The sequence below is a fragment of the Sceloporus undulatus genome, chromosome 1 (assembly GCF_019175285.1).
Source record: "Sceloporus undulatus isolate JIND9_A2432 ecotype Alabama chromosome 1, SceUnd_v1.1, whole genome shotgun sequence".
Classification (NCBI taxonomy): Eukaryota; Metazoa; Chordata; class Lepidosauria; order Squamata; family Phrynosomatidae; genus Sceloporus; species Sceloporus undulatus.
In genome coordinates, this window is record NC_056522.1 from 22,973,862 (window position 1) to 22,992,214 (window position 18,353).

General features: G+C 42.7%; 1 protein-coding gene across 1 annotated transcript in view; it reads left to right on the forward strand.

Moving 5' to 3' along the window:
- Nucleotides 1–3,334: 3,334 nt before the first annotated feature.
- The window catches only part of MRPS5 (mitochondrial ribosomal protein S5), a 68,572-nt gene continuing 53,553 nt past the window's right edge, over nt 3,335–18,353 (forward strand). Inside the window, exons 1-3 of the mRNA XM_042462912.1 lie at nt 3,335–3,475; nt 14,622–14,759; nt 17,513–17,638. Of these exons, the coding sequence (XP_042318846.1) occupies nt 3,412–3,475; nt 14,622–14,759; nt 17,513–17,638 (328 nt within the window). The 5' untranslated portion in view covers nt 3,335–3,411. The remainder of the gene's footprint in view (nt 3,476–14,621; nt 14,760–17,512; nt 17,639–18,353) is intronic.

Genomic DNA, 18,353 nt, shown 5'->3' on the forward strand with positions numbered 1-18,353 from the left:
TCTGGTTTGTTATCAGTTGAGCCAATCCATTTATTTATTTATTTATTTATTTATTTATTTATGTGTTGCATATGGATACTATGACAAGGTACAAAACAAATTAAAACAATAAAATATATAAAACAGAGTAAAAACGCCTCAACACACACACACACACACACACACACACACACATTCTTCAGACCCGAACTAGATTTGCACACCCATACTTTAGTGAAGGATCTTTAACTGTGGCCAGGTGGATTTAAAAAAACACTGAAAGTCCCAGGTTTGGTACCTGTGCTTTCCCATGTTATTTTGGAGGACCAGATGACATTTACTTCTTCCCAAAATATTCCTAGGAACTCCTGGCATGACCAAAGACTTCTCATTCCCACTCCCCAGGACATTTTAAATTAACCCATATTATCCAAAATGAAATATATCTGTACTTGCCTGGTGTGTTTCTACGTTGTTTGAACTAGCTAAGATGGCCAATAAACTAGCTAAGATGCTGCTAATAAACTGTAAGGGTCGTGGATGTCTCTGGACCCTCTTCCTCTTTTGATATCAGAAATGTAATAAAACATATGAACAAAGAATAGCTCTCTCACATAGGCTAGCAAGACAAGGAGTTGCATGGAGCCTCAGTTTGATTAATTCTGTACATTCTGAGGAGGTGAGGAGACCCAAAGCTAAGAGACAAGGGAGTGAAAATATGGAAAACAAAACGTCAGGAATAAACTTCTAGAACACGGCCACATAGCCTGAAAAACCCACAAAAAACAATGGATCATTAATTAAATAGACACACTGAGGCCTTGCCATTCAACAACAGACCAACACAGAGATTAACATGGAAATCACTCCTCCCTACCCAGGGTAACAGTGTGTGTGTGTGTGTGTGTGTGTGTGTGTGTGTACACACCCTCTTTTCCATGCCAGCATTCTCTGAAGATGCCAGCCACAGATGCCGGTGAAACATCAGGAATAAACTCTTCCAGAACATGGCCACATAGCCCAAAAAACCCACAAAAATCTATTTGACTTATACCCATTTTGGAAGAAGCTTTCAGGTAGTGTCTAGTGTTTTCTTATGGAAGGCTTGTTGTTGTTGTTGTTGCTGTTTCTGTGTGCCTTCAAGTTGTTGAAGAACCTATTATGGGGTTTTCTGGGGCTGAGAGTGTAACATCATTCCCACTATCTTTTAAACTGGATTGCAAGTCAGTTTGAACCGGTTTAAATGTCTATGGTTCACACTTGAACAGAATCGCTGAAGCAATTCAGAGAGGGGAGCCAAGCGCTAGACCCATTTAACCTGCATCTTTTTGACGCTGATTTTTTCCCCTCGTCTTTTTGGATAAATCAATTCCACACAAGTGTGAACTAGATGTGGGTTGGAATCGATTTAAATTTGCCCTTTGGTTCAACTGGAGCAGGCTGATTCATCGATTCATTTGTCAGTGTGAAGCACAAGTGGGTTGTTTTATTTTATTTTACAGCAAGAAAATGTGATCGGGACAAATGTAGTGTGAACCACACTCTGCTGCCGAACTGATCTATCGATTCACATCGCAAAGCAATTTATTTTAAATGGGAATGCGGCCTGTGTGACTTGGCCAGAGTCACTCAGTGGGTTTCCATGGCTGAGCAGGGATTTGAACCCTGGTTTTCCGAATCATAATCCAATGCTCAAACCATACCACTGTGCTGGCTCTCTGCTACTGTCAAAGTCTACCATGAGAATTGTTGCCTTTAGCTCTACAATGGTCCAAAACACACTGCAGAAATAATCCAGTTTGAGACAGCTCAGTGCTAGTGAGTCCTAGGAATCATAATTTATTGTGGCACCAGAGTTCTCTGGCAGGGAAGCCTAAATGTCTCACAAAACTATAGTTCCCAGAATTCCCTAGCATTGAGTCCAGGCAGTTAAAGCTGTCTCAAACTGGATTATTTCTGCTGTGTGTTTTGGACCAGTCTAATTATTTCCATGTTGTTGTTGTTGTTGTTGTTGTTGTTGTGGGCCTTCAAGTCGTTTCTGACTTATGGCGACCCTAAGACAAACCTATCACAGGTTTTTCTTGGCAAGATTAGTTCAGAGTCAGGATGACTAGACCTCCTCCTTTTCCAGGACACTTCCTACATGTCAGCCTTCTGTCCAGGAGGAATTCAAACATGTCCTCCATTTTTGAGCATGGCTAAGAAGCAAGGGTTTATATTTTTATTAGTGTTTTTAGCTTTTATGTGGAAATATCCTGCGTTATGCGCTGCCTTGTCCTCCTTTGTGGTTAGGACATCTGGATACCCTTTTCAGAGGAGGCTTGCCATTGTCTTCTCCTGAGGCTGAGAGAGTGTGACATGCCCAGGGTCACCCAGAGGGTTTTCATGGCCGAGCCGGGATTTGAACCCTGGTCTCCAGTCACATAGTCCAACACTCAAACCACTAGACCATACTGAGTCTCAATTTACACTCATCCCTCCACATTCACAGGACCCCGTGAATGTGGGAAAACCGCAAATAACCAAAACACTGTGTGTTTACCTGAGAGAACACCTCTCTAGGAATCTCTAGGTCCTCCACTGCAAATCTGTGGTCAACATCTGCTGGACATCGACCATAGAATTGCACTGGAGGAGCTACAGATGCCTAGTGGAGTGTTCTCTCTAGGAATCTCTAGGTCCTTCAGTGCGACTTTTGGTTAAAGTTGACCATAGAGTTGCCCTGGAGGACCTAGATTTCCCTAGAGAGAACATATTGATAAAACCCATGAATAATCAAATCCACAAAAGTCAAAGCTGCAAATGTGGAAGGACGAGCGTATATACATTTTCCTTTTTGTAAAGCGATTTTAATTGGAATTGTAATGTTCTTGTTAGATTTGCAGTTGATTTTTAAGGAAAGGGTATAAGTGGATTATTATAGTTTTATTTGTGTATGTAATTATGTATTTCATGTAGTTCCTTTGCTGTAACCCGCCTCGATCCTTTGGGAGAGGTGGGATATAAATTTAATAATAATAATAATAATAATAATAATAATAATAATAATAATAATACAATGCAAATTAAATATGTTGTTGTTGTTGTTGTTGTTGAGCTGCCACTCAAAGCCCCGCACATGGTGGATTCTAAGAGCCTTCGAATGGGAACACGAAGTGATGACTAAACACGCAGCGGGCTGTACCTCTTTGAGCGCGTTCTTAAAGAGCGGAGTCGGGGTCCTAACGCGAAGCCCCCAGAGCTGTCTACGCTATTGCCTGTAGAACTGACTAACTTGTGTGGCGAGTTTAGACTTTTTCTTTCCCCTTTTTCGCTGTCCTGAGTCCCTCTGAAGCAGAACGGAATAGGGAAGAGCTGTGGAAATTCAGGTCCGCCCGAAAGGCGACCGTTGTAGCCACCCAAGCACGGTGGCCGCGAGGGATCCTGGAAAATATGGCGGCGCCGGTGGCCCAGAAGGCCTACTACAGTTCCGGAGTCCTGAGGGCCGCGTGGAGAGGTGAAGAGCTCCTTTGTGGATTTTCTTGCGGGGCTGGGCTGCCTGAGGGCCGCCCCGTTCTTGGGCCTCCCTGCATCCGCACTGCAGGAATAAATCCGGTTTCACACCGCTTTAACTGCCGTGGCTCAATGTAATTCTGGGAAGTGCACCTAGTTGTGGCAGCAGACTCTGACAGCATCCTCACTGTAGAATTAACGCAGTTCTGCACCGCTTTAACGTTCCATAGCAAAGAGCGAGAGAAAGAGTTAAAGCAGTGCAAAACCAGGTTATTTCTCCAGTGTGGATGCAGCCTTAGATAGAGCCTGGGAGGAAAGGCTGCAGCATTTGGGGTGGTTTTCTTGTTGTCGTTTTGTTGTTGTTATTGTTAACTGCCCTTGAGTTGACCTCATAACAACCCTGTGGATGGGATTCCTCCAAGACCCCCCTCTGCTCTGCTTAGGCCTTGTAGATTCAGGCCCATGATCTCCCTGATGGAGTGCATCCATCTGACATGCTGCCTCCCTCTCTTTATACTGCCTTTCCTACCATTATTGCCTTTTCCAAAGAGTCATGCCTTCTCATGATGTAAGTAAGTAAAATTTTATTTGTATACCGCCTTTCTAAGACCAAGGCGGTTTCCAACATTCCACATAACAATAACAATATGACAATATGTCAATATAAGCAATATAAAATCACAAAAAACATAACATTAAAAACCTTATATGATAAAAACAATAAAAACCACCACTCATGCCAGCTGACATGCTGACGAAGGGGGCGAGGAGAGAATACTTCAGGGGTCAGAGAGTCAGGGGTAAGCCTGCTCAAATAGGAATGTTTTTAACCCCTTCCTAAACTGAGTAAGGGAGGTGGCCGAGTGGAGCTCAAAGGGCAGCGTGTTCCAGAGGCTGGGGGCCGAGATGGAAAAGGCCCTCCTAGTAGTAGCAACTAATCTGGCCTCTGGAACCCTTAGCAATTGCTGCCCGGTTGATCTGAGTGTGCGGGGCGGATTGTACGGAGAGAGGCGGTCCTCTAAGTACCCTGGGCCCATGCCATTTAGGGCTTTATAAGTAACAACCAACACCTTGTATTGTGCCCGGAAGCGAATAGGCAACCAGTGTAGGTCTTTAAGGACCGGTGTAATATGACTGGCCCTGGCTGTACCAGTGACCAGTCGTGCTGCCATATTCTGCACTAATTGCAGCTTCCAGGTATGATACAAGGGCTGCCCCATGTAGAGCGCATTGCAGAAATCCAAACAAGAGGTTACCAGAGCATGTACTACAGTTTCAAGGTCCCTCCAGCCCAGGTAGGGACGCAGCTGGCGTATCAGCCGAAGCTGATAACAGGTGCTCCTGACTGTCGCACTCACCTGAGATGTAAGGTGAAGCGACGAGTCAAGGAGCACCCCCAAACTGCGTATCGAGTCCTTCACAGGAAGCGTGATCCCGTTTAGGACAGGTGGAACCACCATCGTTCCCGGACCAGGGGAACCTATCACGAGTACAGTGCTACCTCGGGTTACGAAATTAATTCGTTCCGCCGTTCCGTTCGTAACCCGATAATTTCGCAACCCGAAAAGGCTTTCCGTTAGCGCTGGAAAGCCGCTAGCCGCGCTTTGCGTTTGAATTTCGCGCCGAAATAAATTTCGTAACCCCAAAAAAATATCGTAACCCGGAACAGTTTTTTCCAATCTAACTTTTTCGTATCCCGGAAATTTCGTAACGCGATCATTTCGTATCCCGGGGCACCACTGTACTTCCGTTTTCTCTGGATTCAGGCTGAGTCTGTTTTCCCTCATCCAGCCCATTACCGACTCCAGACAGGCCACGAGAGGAGAGATGCCATCCCCGGTCACTGCATCAGTCGGAGACATAGAGAAAACTATTTGGGTGTCATCAGCGTACTGATAACCCCGCGCCCCATGTCTCCGGATGATCTCTCCCAGCGGTTTCATGTAAATGTTAAAAAGCATGGGAGACAGAATGGCTCCTTGAGGGACCCCAGATGTAAGGGCCCTCCTATCGGAGCACACGTCCCCCAGCTGCACCATCTGGAACCTCCCAGAGAGGTAGGATTGGAACCACTGGAGTGCAGTGCCCCCGATTCCCAACTCTCCCAGGCGATCCAGAAGGATACAATGGTCTATGGTATCGAAAGCCGCTGAGATGTCCAAGAGCACTAACAGGGACACGCTTCCCCTGTCCATGCCCAGACGGAGATCACCGACTAAGGTGACCATAGCAGTCTCAACCCCGTAACCCGCCCAAAAGCCAGTTTGAAATGGGTCTAGATAATCCGTTTCATCCAAGATCGATTGAAGCTGGATCGCAACCGCCCTCTCGATCACCTTCCCTAAAAATGGCAGTAGCGAAACTGGCCGATAATTGTTATGCATCAGGGGGTCAAGGGAGGGCTTTTTGAGCAGAGGTTTTACCATGGCCAATTTTAAGCTCGATGGAAATTGCCCATCCCTCAGAGATGTATTAATAATCAGGTGTAACATTAAAGTTACTGCCGGTCCCCCCTGAGCTGCTACCCATGAGGGATAGGGATCGAGGGAGCAGGTTGTCTTCCTAACACTTCTAAGGATCTTGTCCACATCCGCGGTACTCACAGACTCAAAATGATCCAGTATAACCGAGTCCACGGAGGCTCTGGACACCTCTATTCTGGTTTCTGCTCTAACGCTGGCATCGAGACCTTCCCTTATCCGAGAGGTTTTATCCGCGAAGAATTGGTCACAGCAGGCCTTAGTTGGTTCAAGGATCGGGTTCGGGGCAGGAGGGAGCTGAGTTAGTTCCCTCACCACCCTGAACAGCTCTGCTGGACGCGACTCCGCGGACGCGATACGTGCACCAAAGAACGATTCCTTTGCCGCATCTATTGCCTCTCCATAGTCGTCAAAAAGACGGTCTAGGAGAGCCTTGTCGGGTAAGCGCTGGTGTTTCCGCCAGACACGCTCTAGCCATCGCAGCACCCGCTTCCTTGCCCGGAGATCTTCCATATACCAGGTTTACCTGCTTCTTTTTGGAAGCAGGCTTGAGAGGACGCTTGGGAGCGATACTGTGTATAGCCCTGGAGAGATCAGTGTCCCAGATGTTAGTCAGGGCATCAACAGAATCGCCGTCATTTCCAACCATATACCTCTCTAGGGCTTCCTGGAACCTTTTGGGTTCCATTAGCCTTCGAGGGTGGACCATTCGAATAGGTCCACCACCCCTGGGAGGGATCTGGGTAGATGCCTTGATTTTTACCTCTATGATGTGGCCAAAATGTAACAGTCTTAGGGCCCAAACAGACAGGCCAAAATGAAGCTGCTTTGGGTCACTTTGGAGGTATGCTGTTTAAATTAGACATGCATCTTAAGAGGCCAGAAGCTGCGCCAAAGCTGCGCTCCAGTCCTTAAGACTGGAACATGGCTTTGGCGTAGCTTCTGGCCTCTTAGGACGCATGCATCATTTAAACAGCATACCTCCCAAGTGTCCCAAAACAGCTTCATTTTGGCCTGTCTGTTCAGGCCTTGGTTTTGTCATCTTGCCTTCCAGGGAGATTTCAGGCTTGACCTGTTCTAGGACCCATTTGTTTGTCTTTTTTTAAATAAAAAAATATTATTAATAATAATATAACCTACATAAAATTGTATTTAAAATATCTTTTACATAGTATTCCACATACAATTGTCCGTTCTTAACTACCTTGTCTAAATCTTATTCCTATTAAACCATTTAATATTAACAAAACCAGTAATTATTTTTAAAAAGCCATAAAATTATTATTAATATCTTCATTCTTCTTACTGTCTCCTTTTCATCATATACTATTCATAATTCCACAAAAGCATAATACTATTAGTTTATCACTAATTCATTTTTTTCCTTCTCCTTTCCCCTAGTGCTCCCCCATCACCAGAGCCTAATGTCTTCATATGACTCTACTCTCCAAAATTGTAACTCTTCCTGTGGAGGAACCATCTGTTTGTCTTTTTAGCCATCCACAGTATCCTTAGCACTCTTCTCTAACACCACATTTCATATGGGTTTATTTTCTTCTTATCTGCCTTATTCAGTCTCGCATGCATACATCGTGATAGGGAATCCAGTGGCTAGGACAATTCTAACTTTAGTGCTTAGTTTCTTTACTCTTTAGTATCTTCTCTAGTTCTTTCATTGGCGTGATATAGACCTCCCAGAAAGGGAGGCCTGCCAGCCCGTTTTTGCACCGCAGGGAAGCAGCAGCTGCCAAACCGCACGGCTTACCTGCGGAGGAAAAAGAACCCGCAAAAAGTAGGTTCTTTTTGCCCCGTAGGGCAGACGTCACAAGTGTGCCAATGGCGCACTCGTGACATCACAGACACAGTGCAACTTGTGAATGATATGTGTCTGTCACATCACAATGGTGGCGCTCATATACACGGGGCGCTGCCATTGTTACAGCACCATGCCTTACTAGTACGGCGCCTGCACATGTGTACCGCACCATAGTTGCCTTTTCCATTCCTAGTCTTCTCATTTCTTGGTGGAAGTTTCCATTCTGATAAATGTTTGATCCAAGGTACAGGAGCCCCTTAACTATTCCCATTTCCCCATTGTCTAGATTGAATTTTACATAGCTCCTCTATGGTCACTATTTTTTGTTTTCTTTACGTTCAGCAGTAAGCCTGCACTAGTACTTTCTTCTTTGACCTTCCTTAATAATTGTTCCAAGTCTGTGATGTTTTCTGCTAGTAGTATGGTGTCACCAGTATATCATACATTGTAGATGTTCCTTCCTCCTATCTTTACTTTTCCTTTTTCCAAGTCTAAGCCTGCTCTTTATATGATACATTCTGCATACAAGTTGAACAAATAGGGTGATAGGATGCAGCCTTGCCTGACCCCTATCCCCATTGGGAACCATTCTGTTTCTCCATAATCTGTTCTTATCGTAGCCTCTTGTCCTTAGTACAGATTCTTCATCAGGACTATCAGATGCTGTGGCACTCCCATGTCCTTACAAGCCATCCATAGTTTTTCATTAATTTAGGGAAAAGGTGCAATAAAAGTGTATAAAATTACACATAATATGGAGAGGATGTATGTAAAGGGATCTTGCAGAACAGATGAGACTAACTGAAAGAGAAAAGTTGGTAGCATTAGTGTTTTTCGCTTTTATTTGGTAATGTCCTGCATTATGCGGAGTCTTGTCCTCCTTTGTGGTTAGGACATCTGGACACCCTATTCAGAGGAGGCTGACAATTGTTTTCCCTTGTGAGAGAGTGTGACTTGCCCAGGATCACCCAGTAGGTTTCATGGCCAAGCCAGAGTCACACAGTCCAACATTGAAATGACTAGACAATCCTGTGTCTCAATTTACACTCATCCCTCCATATTCGCTAGGGTTAGGGGCATAGGACCCCTGTAAATGTGGAAAACCCACATATAACAAAAACACTATGTTTTTACTTGAGACAACACCTCTCGGCCCATGATATTGATATGGTTTGCCCTGCCTGCCCCATGATGCCTCGTTTTAATTATGTCTATTTTATTAATTTAATTGTTTTGAATCAAGTTATCTTCTTTTTAAAATTATTTGGATTATTTGGAACAAGGTGAGAAAGAATCTTCCTACATTTGCAACAGGCATATCTACCTGCAAGATTATCAGATAACTGTACACATTTGGAAATGGCATTTTACTGGGGGAGTATTGGATGGAGAATTTTTTAAGAAATCAAATGAATGCCTTTATATGCAGACATAAATAATTCAGAAAGAGTGATATGCAAACCAGTTTCTCCTTTCTGAATTAGCTATTAATCACTCAAAACCTGGGCAATGCATGTTTAAAAATGGCATCTTTGTCAAGCACAGATGCACATCAGTTTGGGAAAGAGGTTCAGAAGTACTTCACGTACCTTCTGAAATCTGTGCTAAAAATTAGATTGCTGACCTTGGACAAGTCACAGCCTCAAAGGATAGCAATGCCAACTCCCCTCTTAAGAAACTTGTCAAAAAAAAAAAACCCATGTGATAAGTTCGCCTTAGGGTCTCCATAAATCAAAAATTACTGAGAGGCACACAACAACAACAAAAACACTGTGAAGACAAGGGGTGGCTGATAAGATTTAGAACTGTATCGCCAGAAGGTTTTGCTCAAAGGCCACAAATTGCTTATCCCTTTCATTAGAAAACTGTATGCCTTGCTTTTGGTGGCATTCTTTACCTTAGACTATTAAACCACTGCTTAGGTTCTTGTAACCTAGTTCTTTTATTTATTTATTTTCTTAAGTTAAAAGGAGTAAAAAAAAGATTGCCCTTGAACAGGCATGGCTCCTTTTCTTCCTATAGGGAGACCTGATAGGTCCTTCCTATAGGGAGACCTTCCTATAGGGAGACCTAAGAGTCTGAAGCATCCCAAAGCTAGGATTTCCACCAAAATAAAATACATAATGGATACCCATTCTGTTCTGTCACGTTACTACATTTGCAATGAGGAGTACTAAAGCTATTGTGTCTCTAAAGTAAGACAACAACAACAACAACAACAATAATAATAATAATTTATTTATATCCCGCCTCTTCCAATTGAGGATTGAGGTGGGTAACAACAGAGAAAATACAATATGCAACAGTAAAAACAACATGCCCCACAAAACCCCGACCCAACCCTCCCTCCTAACTTTAAAATTAAACAGTAAAAAAAAATTTAAAAAATACATACAAGACATCAAAGTTAAAAACAAATCACAAGTAAGAAAAATAATAAAAAGGGGATTCAATTGGTTCTGGACATTATCAATTGGGGAAGGCCTGCCGGAAGACAAAGCATTCTATGTTACTCTGAAGCAAATGCAAACTTGTGATTAACCAAGCCACATATTCTCTTGGGGTTCTTGTTTAATGCATTTGTTCTGTTTGAAATGCAGTTTACCTTTTGCCTGTTTAGTTTCTGTTCAGCTGAAAGATTGATAAAACGTAAGGTGAAGGAGTCCATTGCCAGCTAAAAGATAAAATAAATAGGACTGGATGTTTTTAGAGCTGTAATCTTACAACTTAATCAAGTTTCTTTTTTCATTTACTTTTGAGAACATTGTAGTTATTTTACCCTGGGGTTTTCCATCCAAATTCATGCTATTTAGGGAGAGGCAGAGGAAATTCCCCCACAGTATTACTATTCATGAGCCATAACTATTTCTATGGCAATCTCATTTCTACTTATTGAGGGACTACTAATATAAAGTAGTGATTCTCAGTTGGAGAAACCCCCAGATTTGTTAGGAACTTAACCATGGCTCCTCCAATAAGAATGGTCAATGACAGCTTACCATCTTGTAAATCTTTGCCTGCATTTTGATGAAAAATGCATATTTCTTTACAGTTTAATCACAAGTGTATCTAAGGTGCTGTTCACACTATGGAAATAAACCGGTGTGGTATTATGGAAATAAAACCGGTGTGGTAACAATTGGTGCAGTTTGCAGGGGAGCATGTGAAAAGCCCACTTAAACCAGCACATTTGGCACCGGGTCCCTTAGGTTTTTTTTAAAAAAGACTCAACAATTCTCAGGTTCGGTAGTATAAGCTCGCTGCCGAATCGATTCGTATCGCTCTGTATTGTTCCCAAAGATGGGGGTCCCTCCATTTTGAATGGATATGGTGTCAAATGTGAACTGCAACAGGGTTAAAATGGCATAGAGAGATTAGATTACAGTAAATGTAGTGGGAACACTGATCCGATTCTGAATCGATTCTAAATCAGCATGGAGATGCAAGTCTCTTCGTTCAAAAAAATAAGTATGAATGGCCCCTACAAGTGGATCTTTGAATCTCACTGCAAATCTAGCTTTTTTAATTCACCTCTCCTGAAATCATAAATATTGTTCCATCCTGACATTTGCAGCAGAACATGGAGACACTAGTATTTTGGACCACAGTTCGCAGAGGGTCAGCTAATATGGTCAGTGGCCATGCTTGATAGGGAAAATTCTGACAGCTGTGAGCCAAAAAAAGTATTTTTCCAAGTTCTAAAGCTAACTATTCTTAATGGGTAAAAAAATTAAAAGAAGGAGGAAGTATATTAAGAACCTCCTGAAATGTTTTGATAATGAGTAGACCCTGACACCTAAATTGATATTATAAAGTGTTTTAAGAACAGAATTAATGATTTTCTGTACTAGGTTTGTAGATAGTGTTCCACAAAACCACCCACTAGCATTGCCAATGATGAGGTTGTATGTATCCTACAGATGGAAATGCTCATAGATTAGGTAACTCTTGATTGTGAAGTTTACAGTCCAATCAATCCATATATAGGCACCCCTGAGCCTACTGCGATCAATACATTTAATTATTATTATTATTTTATTAATGGTTTTTATACCCCGCCCTTCAGCCCTAATGGCTATCAGAGCGGCTTACAATTATTATTTTTAATTAGACAGTTCCCTTTCCTCAGGCTTACAATCTAAAAGACACGACACAAAAGGAGAAGGGAATGGTGCTGGGAAAGGGGATGAGATCCAGTGGTTCTTCTCTCCCTCTGAGGCCTGGACCAAGGCAGATGGACTGTAGGGAGGACTCTTCTTCTTCAGGCTAGCCCTGGTGGAGCTGGGCCTGCCTGTTCACTCCCTCGCAGGCAGAAGGATGACAGTTATCATGGAGGGAGGGCTCTCTGTCTTCAGGCTAGCCCTGATGGAGCTGGGCCTGCCTGTTCTCTCCCTCACAGGCCAAAGGATGACAGTTATCATGGAGGGAGGGCTCTCTTTCTTCAGGCTAACTTCTAAGCATGTGTAGTTATTCACAGAACTAGCAGTGCAAACCCATACACAATTGGAACCTAAGATAAGATTACGGTGATGTGGACACACTTATAAATTGAACTACTTGGTTAAAAAGCAAGAGTTTGATTTAAAAATATTCTTTAATTGGTTGATACTCCTTGTTAAAACTAATGATGATACGGATGATTGTGGTTATTGCTGTGTAAACAGTGCTATAACTCATCTGGTAGGCACTTTTCCTTCTAATTGCTTTTCTATGCAGTTGCCTGTTCTGATCCAGCTGAAATCAATTTCTGTATTGAACAGCTGTTGTACACCATTGTCTTTGTCTTCTCTTTGATATTCTGCTACTGAGATCTTCCTTTAAATTGGCTCCTTTTCTCTCTTGTGATAATTCTCTTGTAATAGTTTTCAGCAAATACTCGTTTCCCTTTGGCAGTCTCAATATAGGTCAAGATGTTTTCAGCCCAAGTGAGCCTAAAGCCTCTTTGAACCACAAACAAGGTTCAGATGAAGGTGTCCAGTGAATATCAGGCAGTGTCCAAGCCCAAGAAGGTGGTAATGGATATCACCAGAGATATATTGTTTACTCATAGTCTGGAAACTGAATATTGAAGGAAAAGGTAGGAAGGAATTGGCCTTTGGGATCAGTTGACGGGCCTGAAGCAGGTTGGTACTGCAGCATATGTTATGCTCTTGAACCACAGGGTTCAGTCTGCCAAACCTACAGTAGAACTAGAGTGCAAGTAGTGGATGAGGTAGTGCCACAATTTGGCCAGTTCTTCATATGTGTACACTCATAGGTCCTTCACTGGCTCTTGTCATGTTATTTCTTATCCTACTTATACTACTGGCTAGGAAAGGGTGGCTTAGAGAGCCAATATGGTAGAATGGTTTGAGTGTTGGACTTGGACATTGTGAAACCAGGGTTTGAATCCTCACTCATCCATGGAAACTGACTGGGTGATCTTGGGCAAGTCACACTGTACTAGGCTTCAGAGGATGGCAAGGGCAAGCCCACTCAGAACAAGCTCTGCCAGGAAAACCCTGTGATAGATTCACCTTAGGGTCGCCATAAGTCAGAGATGACTTGAAGGCACACAACAGACTGCTATACAGTGGACCCTTGTTATATGCTGGGGTTTGATTCCAGGATCCCCCATGGATAACAAAATCCGGGTATGCTCAAGTCCCATTAGATATAATTACATAGCAAAATGGTGTCCCTTATAAAAAATGGAAAATCAAGGTTTGATATTTGAAATTTATACTTTTTTTTGAACATTTTCAAACCATGTATGCTTGAATCTGTGTATAAAAAATCCATGTATAAGAAGGGCTGACTGTATTTCTTCACATAAGGAAATAAAAATAAAATAAAGGTTTAAGGCTCATGTCTTATAAGCACAGACTTGCTTTCTGAAAATAAAGAAATGGTCTCTTGGTTTACCTGTTTTCTTGGGTTATTATATATAGTCAGAATAGACCTTGGCTGTGCTTGCTGGGTGGGAGGGGGGTTCTGCCTAGAGGAACTGTAGGCATAGGAACAATATTCAGTTGTGGAGTTGGGGGCCCTATTACTTTGACACAAGAAAAGTGGCTAATTGTACATCAGATTCCAGAAGTCATTGTTTGACCTTAGGACACCAAATGTTCAAAGGCTAAGGAGACTTTCATTGATGCCTGTGTGTTTTTCTGTGCTAAATGTCTTATACAGTACTGTATGAGGATAATATTTTACTGGGATTGAAATGTTAGCCATTGAACTGTTTAACCAAAGCAGTGGCAGGTATAAGAGAAAGGGCCTTTATAGTGGTGACCCTGCACCCCTGGAACCAGCTTCAGGGGAAGGGGGGATGTCATCCGGCTTCAGGAAAACTGAAGAAATCCGTTTCTGCTGACTTTTTCTGTAGCTCATGGGTTGCCAGTTTTATTGTTCATATTTTGCTTTTAATTGAGTATTATCTTAACATCTTATTGTATTTTGTACTTATATCCTGTAGGCTTGCGAGGATTTTCCTGTTAAAGGAGAAATGAGTGCAAATGAATCAGTTAATCTGTGAATAAATTAATAAATAGATTAAGTTTTTTTAATACACTAAAAAGATGTCACTGACTGGACAGCAAAAGTTTAAATAAATTAATTATTTTTAATCAAAGAACCTATGGAAAGTACAGGTCACAACATCCTCTTAAAAAATCATTCCCCCCTTTTTTCTCTATCCATATCAACAAATACCTTACATAAAAATGTATTGTGTATACATGATCCCCAAATTTATTTCTTCGGAAGTATTGTCATATTCGTGTTCCTTAATGTGTTAATTAGTTAACATTCCTGTAACTGGGTTAAAAAAAATTATGATTTTTAGGATAATAGTACTTTGGTTTTGTCCCCAGGCTGTACCTTGATTCCATGGTATGGAGCCAACTGTCAGTATGCTACATTGGCACGTGCATCACAGACACTTTGCTACGTTTCTACACCTCGTAACATCACAGTACAGCCCTGCAGGCAAGGCAGCTTTTTCAACAAATGTAAGTTTTTGTAAACATTGCTTGAACTCTGACACTTAAAACCTGGAGCAACCTTTGTGCAACTTACCTCTCTTTCAGTCCACAATCCTGTATGCAGTTAACATGCTTTGGCTAAAGCTGTCATTCTTGGTTACAGTCTCTGTGCACCACTACTTGTATTCACTGCAAGGAATGAAATGCCTAGTGCATGCTTCAGTTTCCATGATAAACTCTTTTAGAGTCCTCTGCTGTACCTGTGGCTAGTTAAAGAGCTCTGTGCTCGGTTTTTGGGGAAATTACATGAACTGATCGATTCTCTTTGATGCTGGCTATGCAGTATCACAGCATGAGGTACTGCAGGAAACTTGAAGTAGCACTTAGCAGTATTGTCACCACAAACTGTGAATTGATTCTCTTCTCTTCCACCTTGACTGTGGAAGAGGAAAGGTGGGGAGCTACTGCTTTTTTATAAAAGTGATGATTCATGTGGTTGAGAGGAGAGAAAGAAGCTAAATATGGAATTCAGAGTGCGAGAGGAGATGAGAGAAAAGTAGAGGATCTAGGAAGGTTGTGAATTAAGAAAGAAATGTGTTCTGTCTCTGTTGCTGAAAAGGAAACTAAGAAATGTGCACTGAAACAGACTAAGGAAATTTCTGTTGATTAAAATTAAATTTGCCACAGACTTGTCTCAGTGCAGTCAGCTTCATGCTTTTCATTTGTGGCCACAATCATATGAAGGAAGTCCTGGGTGAACCTACTCTAAGCCATTCATGTTGTAGTCACCTCAACCTTTGATCCAACTTGAAAATACAGTGAGAGCTCAGTATCTGCAGACTTGCCACCCATGTATTTGAACATCTGCGGACAACAAGCTCTTTTCGTTCCCAATGGGACTAAAGTCCTCCTCTCTCCCTCCCTTCTTTCCTGTCATCTGTTCTCTCTCTCTCTCTCTCTGTCCTTCCTCCCTCCCCCTCTGAAGCTTCTGCCCCAGGCTTGACTTCAGAGGAGGTTCAGAGGCAGAGGCTGGAGCCTAGTAGGCTGAAGGGGGCTTGGGTCTCACAGCCCCCAGCCCAACACCAAGGACAGTACCTCCAGGCTCTGAGACCCAAGCGCTGATGGGGCTTCAGCCTCCTCCCTCTATGCCAAGCCCGGGCAGACGCCTTGAAAGGGGGGAGAGCTTCAGTCCCAATGTCTCCAGTGGTGGTGCAGCTGCGTGGCCATGCCATATTGCATCAGTGGGACTTGAGCATGCACGGATTTTGATATCCATGGGGGGGGGGTCCAGAACAGATCCCCACAGATACTGAGGACCAACTGTATAATTCCATTTCTAAAGCTCTGCACCAGTCCTCATTTCCCACTTACCCCAGAAACAAATGGACAGATACCCAAGAGGCCAGTAACGCATTCATGTGGCACCCGGGCCTCCATAAAAGCACCCAACACTCTTGGCAAAGAGAGCAGTTTAATTTTGCAGTTCTTGATATGAAACTTCTGTTTTTATAATTTTTGCTCCAGTATTGTGCATTGTTTTGTTTCACATTGTGAGCAACCTTGAAAACAGAAAAAGGCGGTGCAGGGTAAAAATGTTGAAAGTACAGTCTGCCTTCCCTAACCGCAGGCTTGCCATCTGCAGATTTGAGCATCCGTGGATGGCCCCACCCTATTTACTCCAATGATGGTGCATGCATGTGGCCACATTGCCATTAAAACCAAGAGGACTTGAGGTCCCATAGGTTTTGGCATCCACTGGAGGGGGGGGGGGACAGAAACCCTGCAGCTACGAAGAGCCAGCTGTAAGTAAGTAGATGGCTGACTTTGGGATCTGTTTTTGCAATCCTTTATGTTGCTGTCTTGATACAGAAATGCACCTATGTATTGCTAGTTGGTATACTTTTTTCCTATGCAATCACATACAATGGGATTTCTAGAATCCAAAAAGACAATTGAAAATCATTCCCAGCAGCCTAAAAAAAGGATATACAACAGACTGGGAATGATGGGATTAGGACTGAGTGTGGGCACAGAGAAATGATCAATAACTGCATAATTATTGTTTGGGCATGCAATTGCAACAAAATAGGACTTTAGGAAGAAAGCAGAACTGAGGAATCTAACAAATGGTGAAAAGGTCAGGAAAAGGGAGCTTAGGGGGTGCAAAATGAACTGTGAAGAAACTCATGTTCTGCTGCAGCCAAGGCTAACCTACCTTTAAGGAATAATCACTTCAATAGATGCTGGAAATAAGAGCAAGGAGAAAAGCTCATATAGCCTCTTCTTTGCTTTCTAAACTAGCCTTTCTACAGGTTAAGTAAAGAACACTGTCCCATTGCCACTATTTTGAAAAAAAATCTACTGCTATCCTGATAGGTTTGGGGTTATAAAAGGTAAAGGGATGCCATCTTGTCCTTTGCCTCAGGCACTAAAAATATGTTGGCCTATCTCTGCCTACAAGCTATCTTTATGGCTGTGTTCTTTATATGTTCTCCTTGCTTAGGATCCATGTGGTGATTATGTCCATTCAGAATTGTTATGGAAATGAGTGCCTGTAACTCACAAACGTAGTTTTGATCCCAGTAGCATCAGTGCAAAACAAATGAAATGCAAACCTGTCTCAACCAGTGTGTTAATGCTTTCTTGAGACACAGTTAGGTTGACAAGGCTCATATTAAATGACACCTGAACATGTTATCTCCCCATCCCACCCCCTCTGAACTGCTGTTAATAGGAATTTTCATTCAGATGAATTATGCATGGCTTCTGTTTTATCACAGTGACAGCTGATGAACTCTGGAAAGGAGTGCTGGCAGAGAGTGGTGCAGGGGGAAGGAAAGGAAGAGGGAAGAGGACCAAGAAAAAGCTAAAGAAGGATCTCAACAGAGGCCAGGTCATTGGGGAAGGTAAATTCAAGAAATAAGCAAGAGTCCAGAATATTATTTGTTTATATCACTTCCTGTAATAGTAAAATCAACTGCTGCACCAACTGGAACCAAATGGGGGCACTGAGAACCAAGAAGGAGGTATTGGTATGCTTAAGGAAATTGCTCCTTTAAGGCGGGTTGGATCCAAAAAGCTGTTTTCAAATCCCCTACAGAGGCGAGGACATAAACAACTACCCGAAGGTTGTATATGTCCATTAGCCACAAACTGCTGAGTCTCATTTGGAAAAGAAAATTGTAATGTGGGTGTGGAATACTTGGATGAAAATGGTTGGAATGTTCTGGACAATGGCTTTTGACATTATTTTAAAACTATGTGAACTGACAAAACTGTAGCTTGATGTGACAACAGTGTATGGAGGGGAGGGGGTAGAGTGCTTTGTTGTGGGACACACCTCCCCTTGTGGAATCCAAAACACACCGCAGAAATAATCCAATTTCAGGGTGCTTTAACTGCCATGGCTCAGTGCTAGGGAATCTTGGGAACTGTAATTTACTGTGGCACCAAAGCTCTCTGACTGAGAAGTCACAAGATGGCAGTTCCTAGAATTCCCTAGCATTGAGCCACACCAGTTAATGCGCTCTCTAAACTGGAATAATTCTGCAGTGTGTTTTGGACCAAGGCCAGCCAGCTCACCCAGCATTTTGTCCTCACTAAAAGGGTAGCATATTTTTT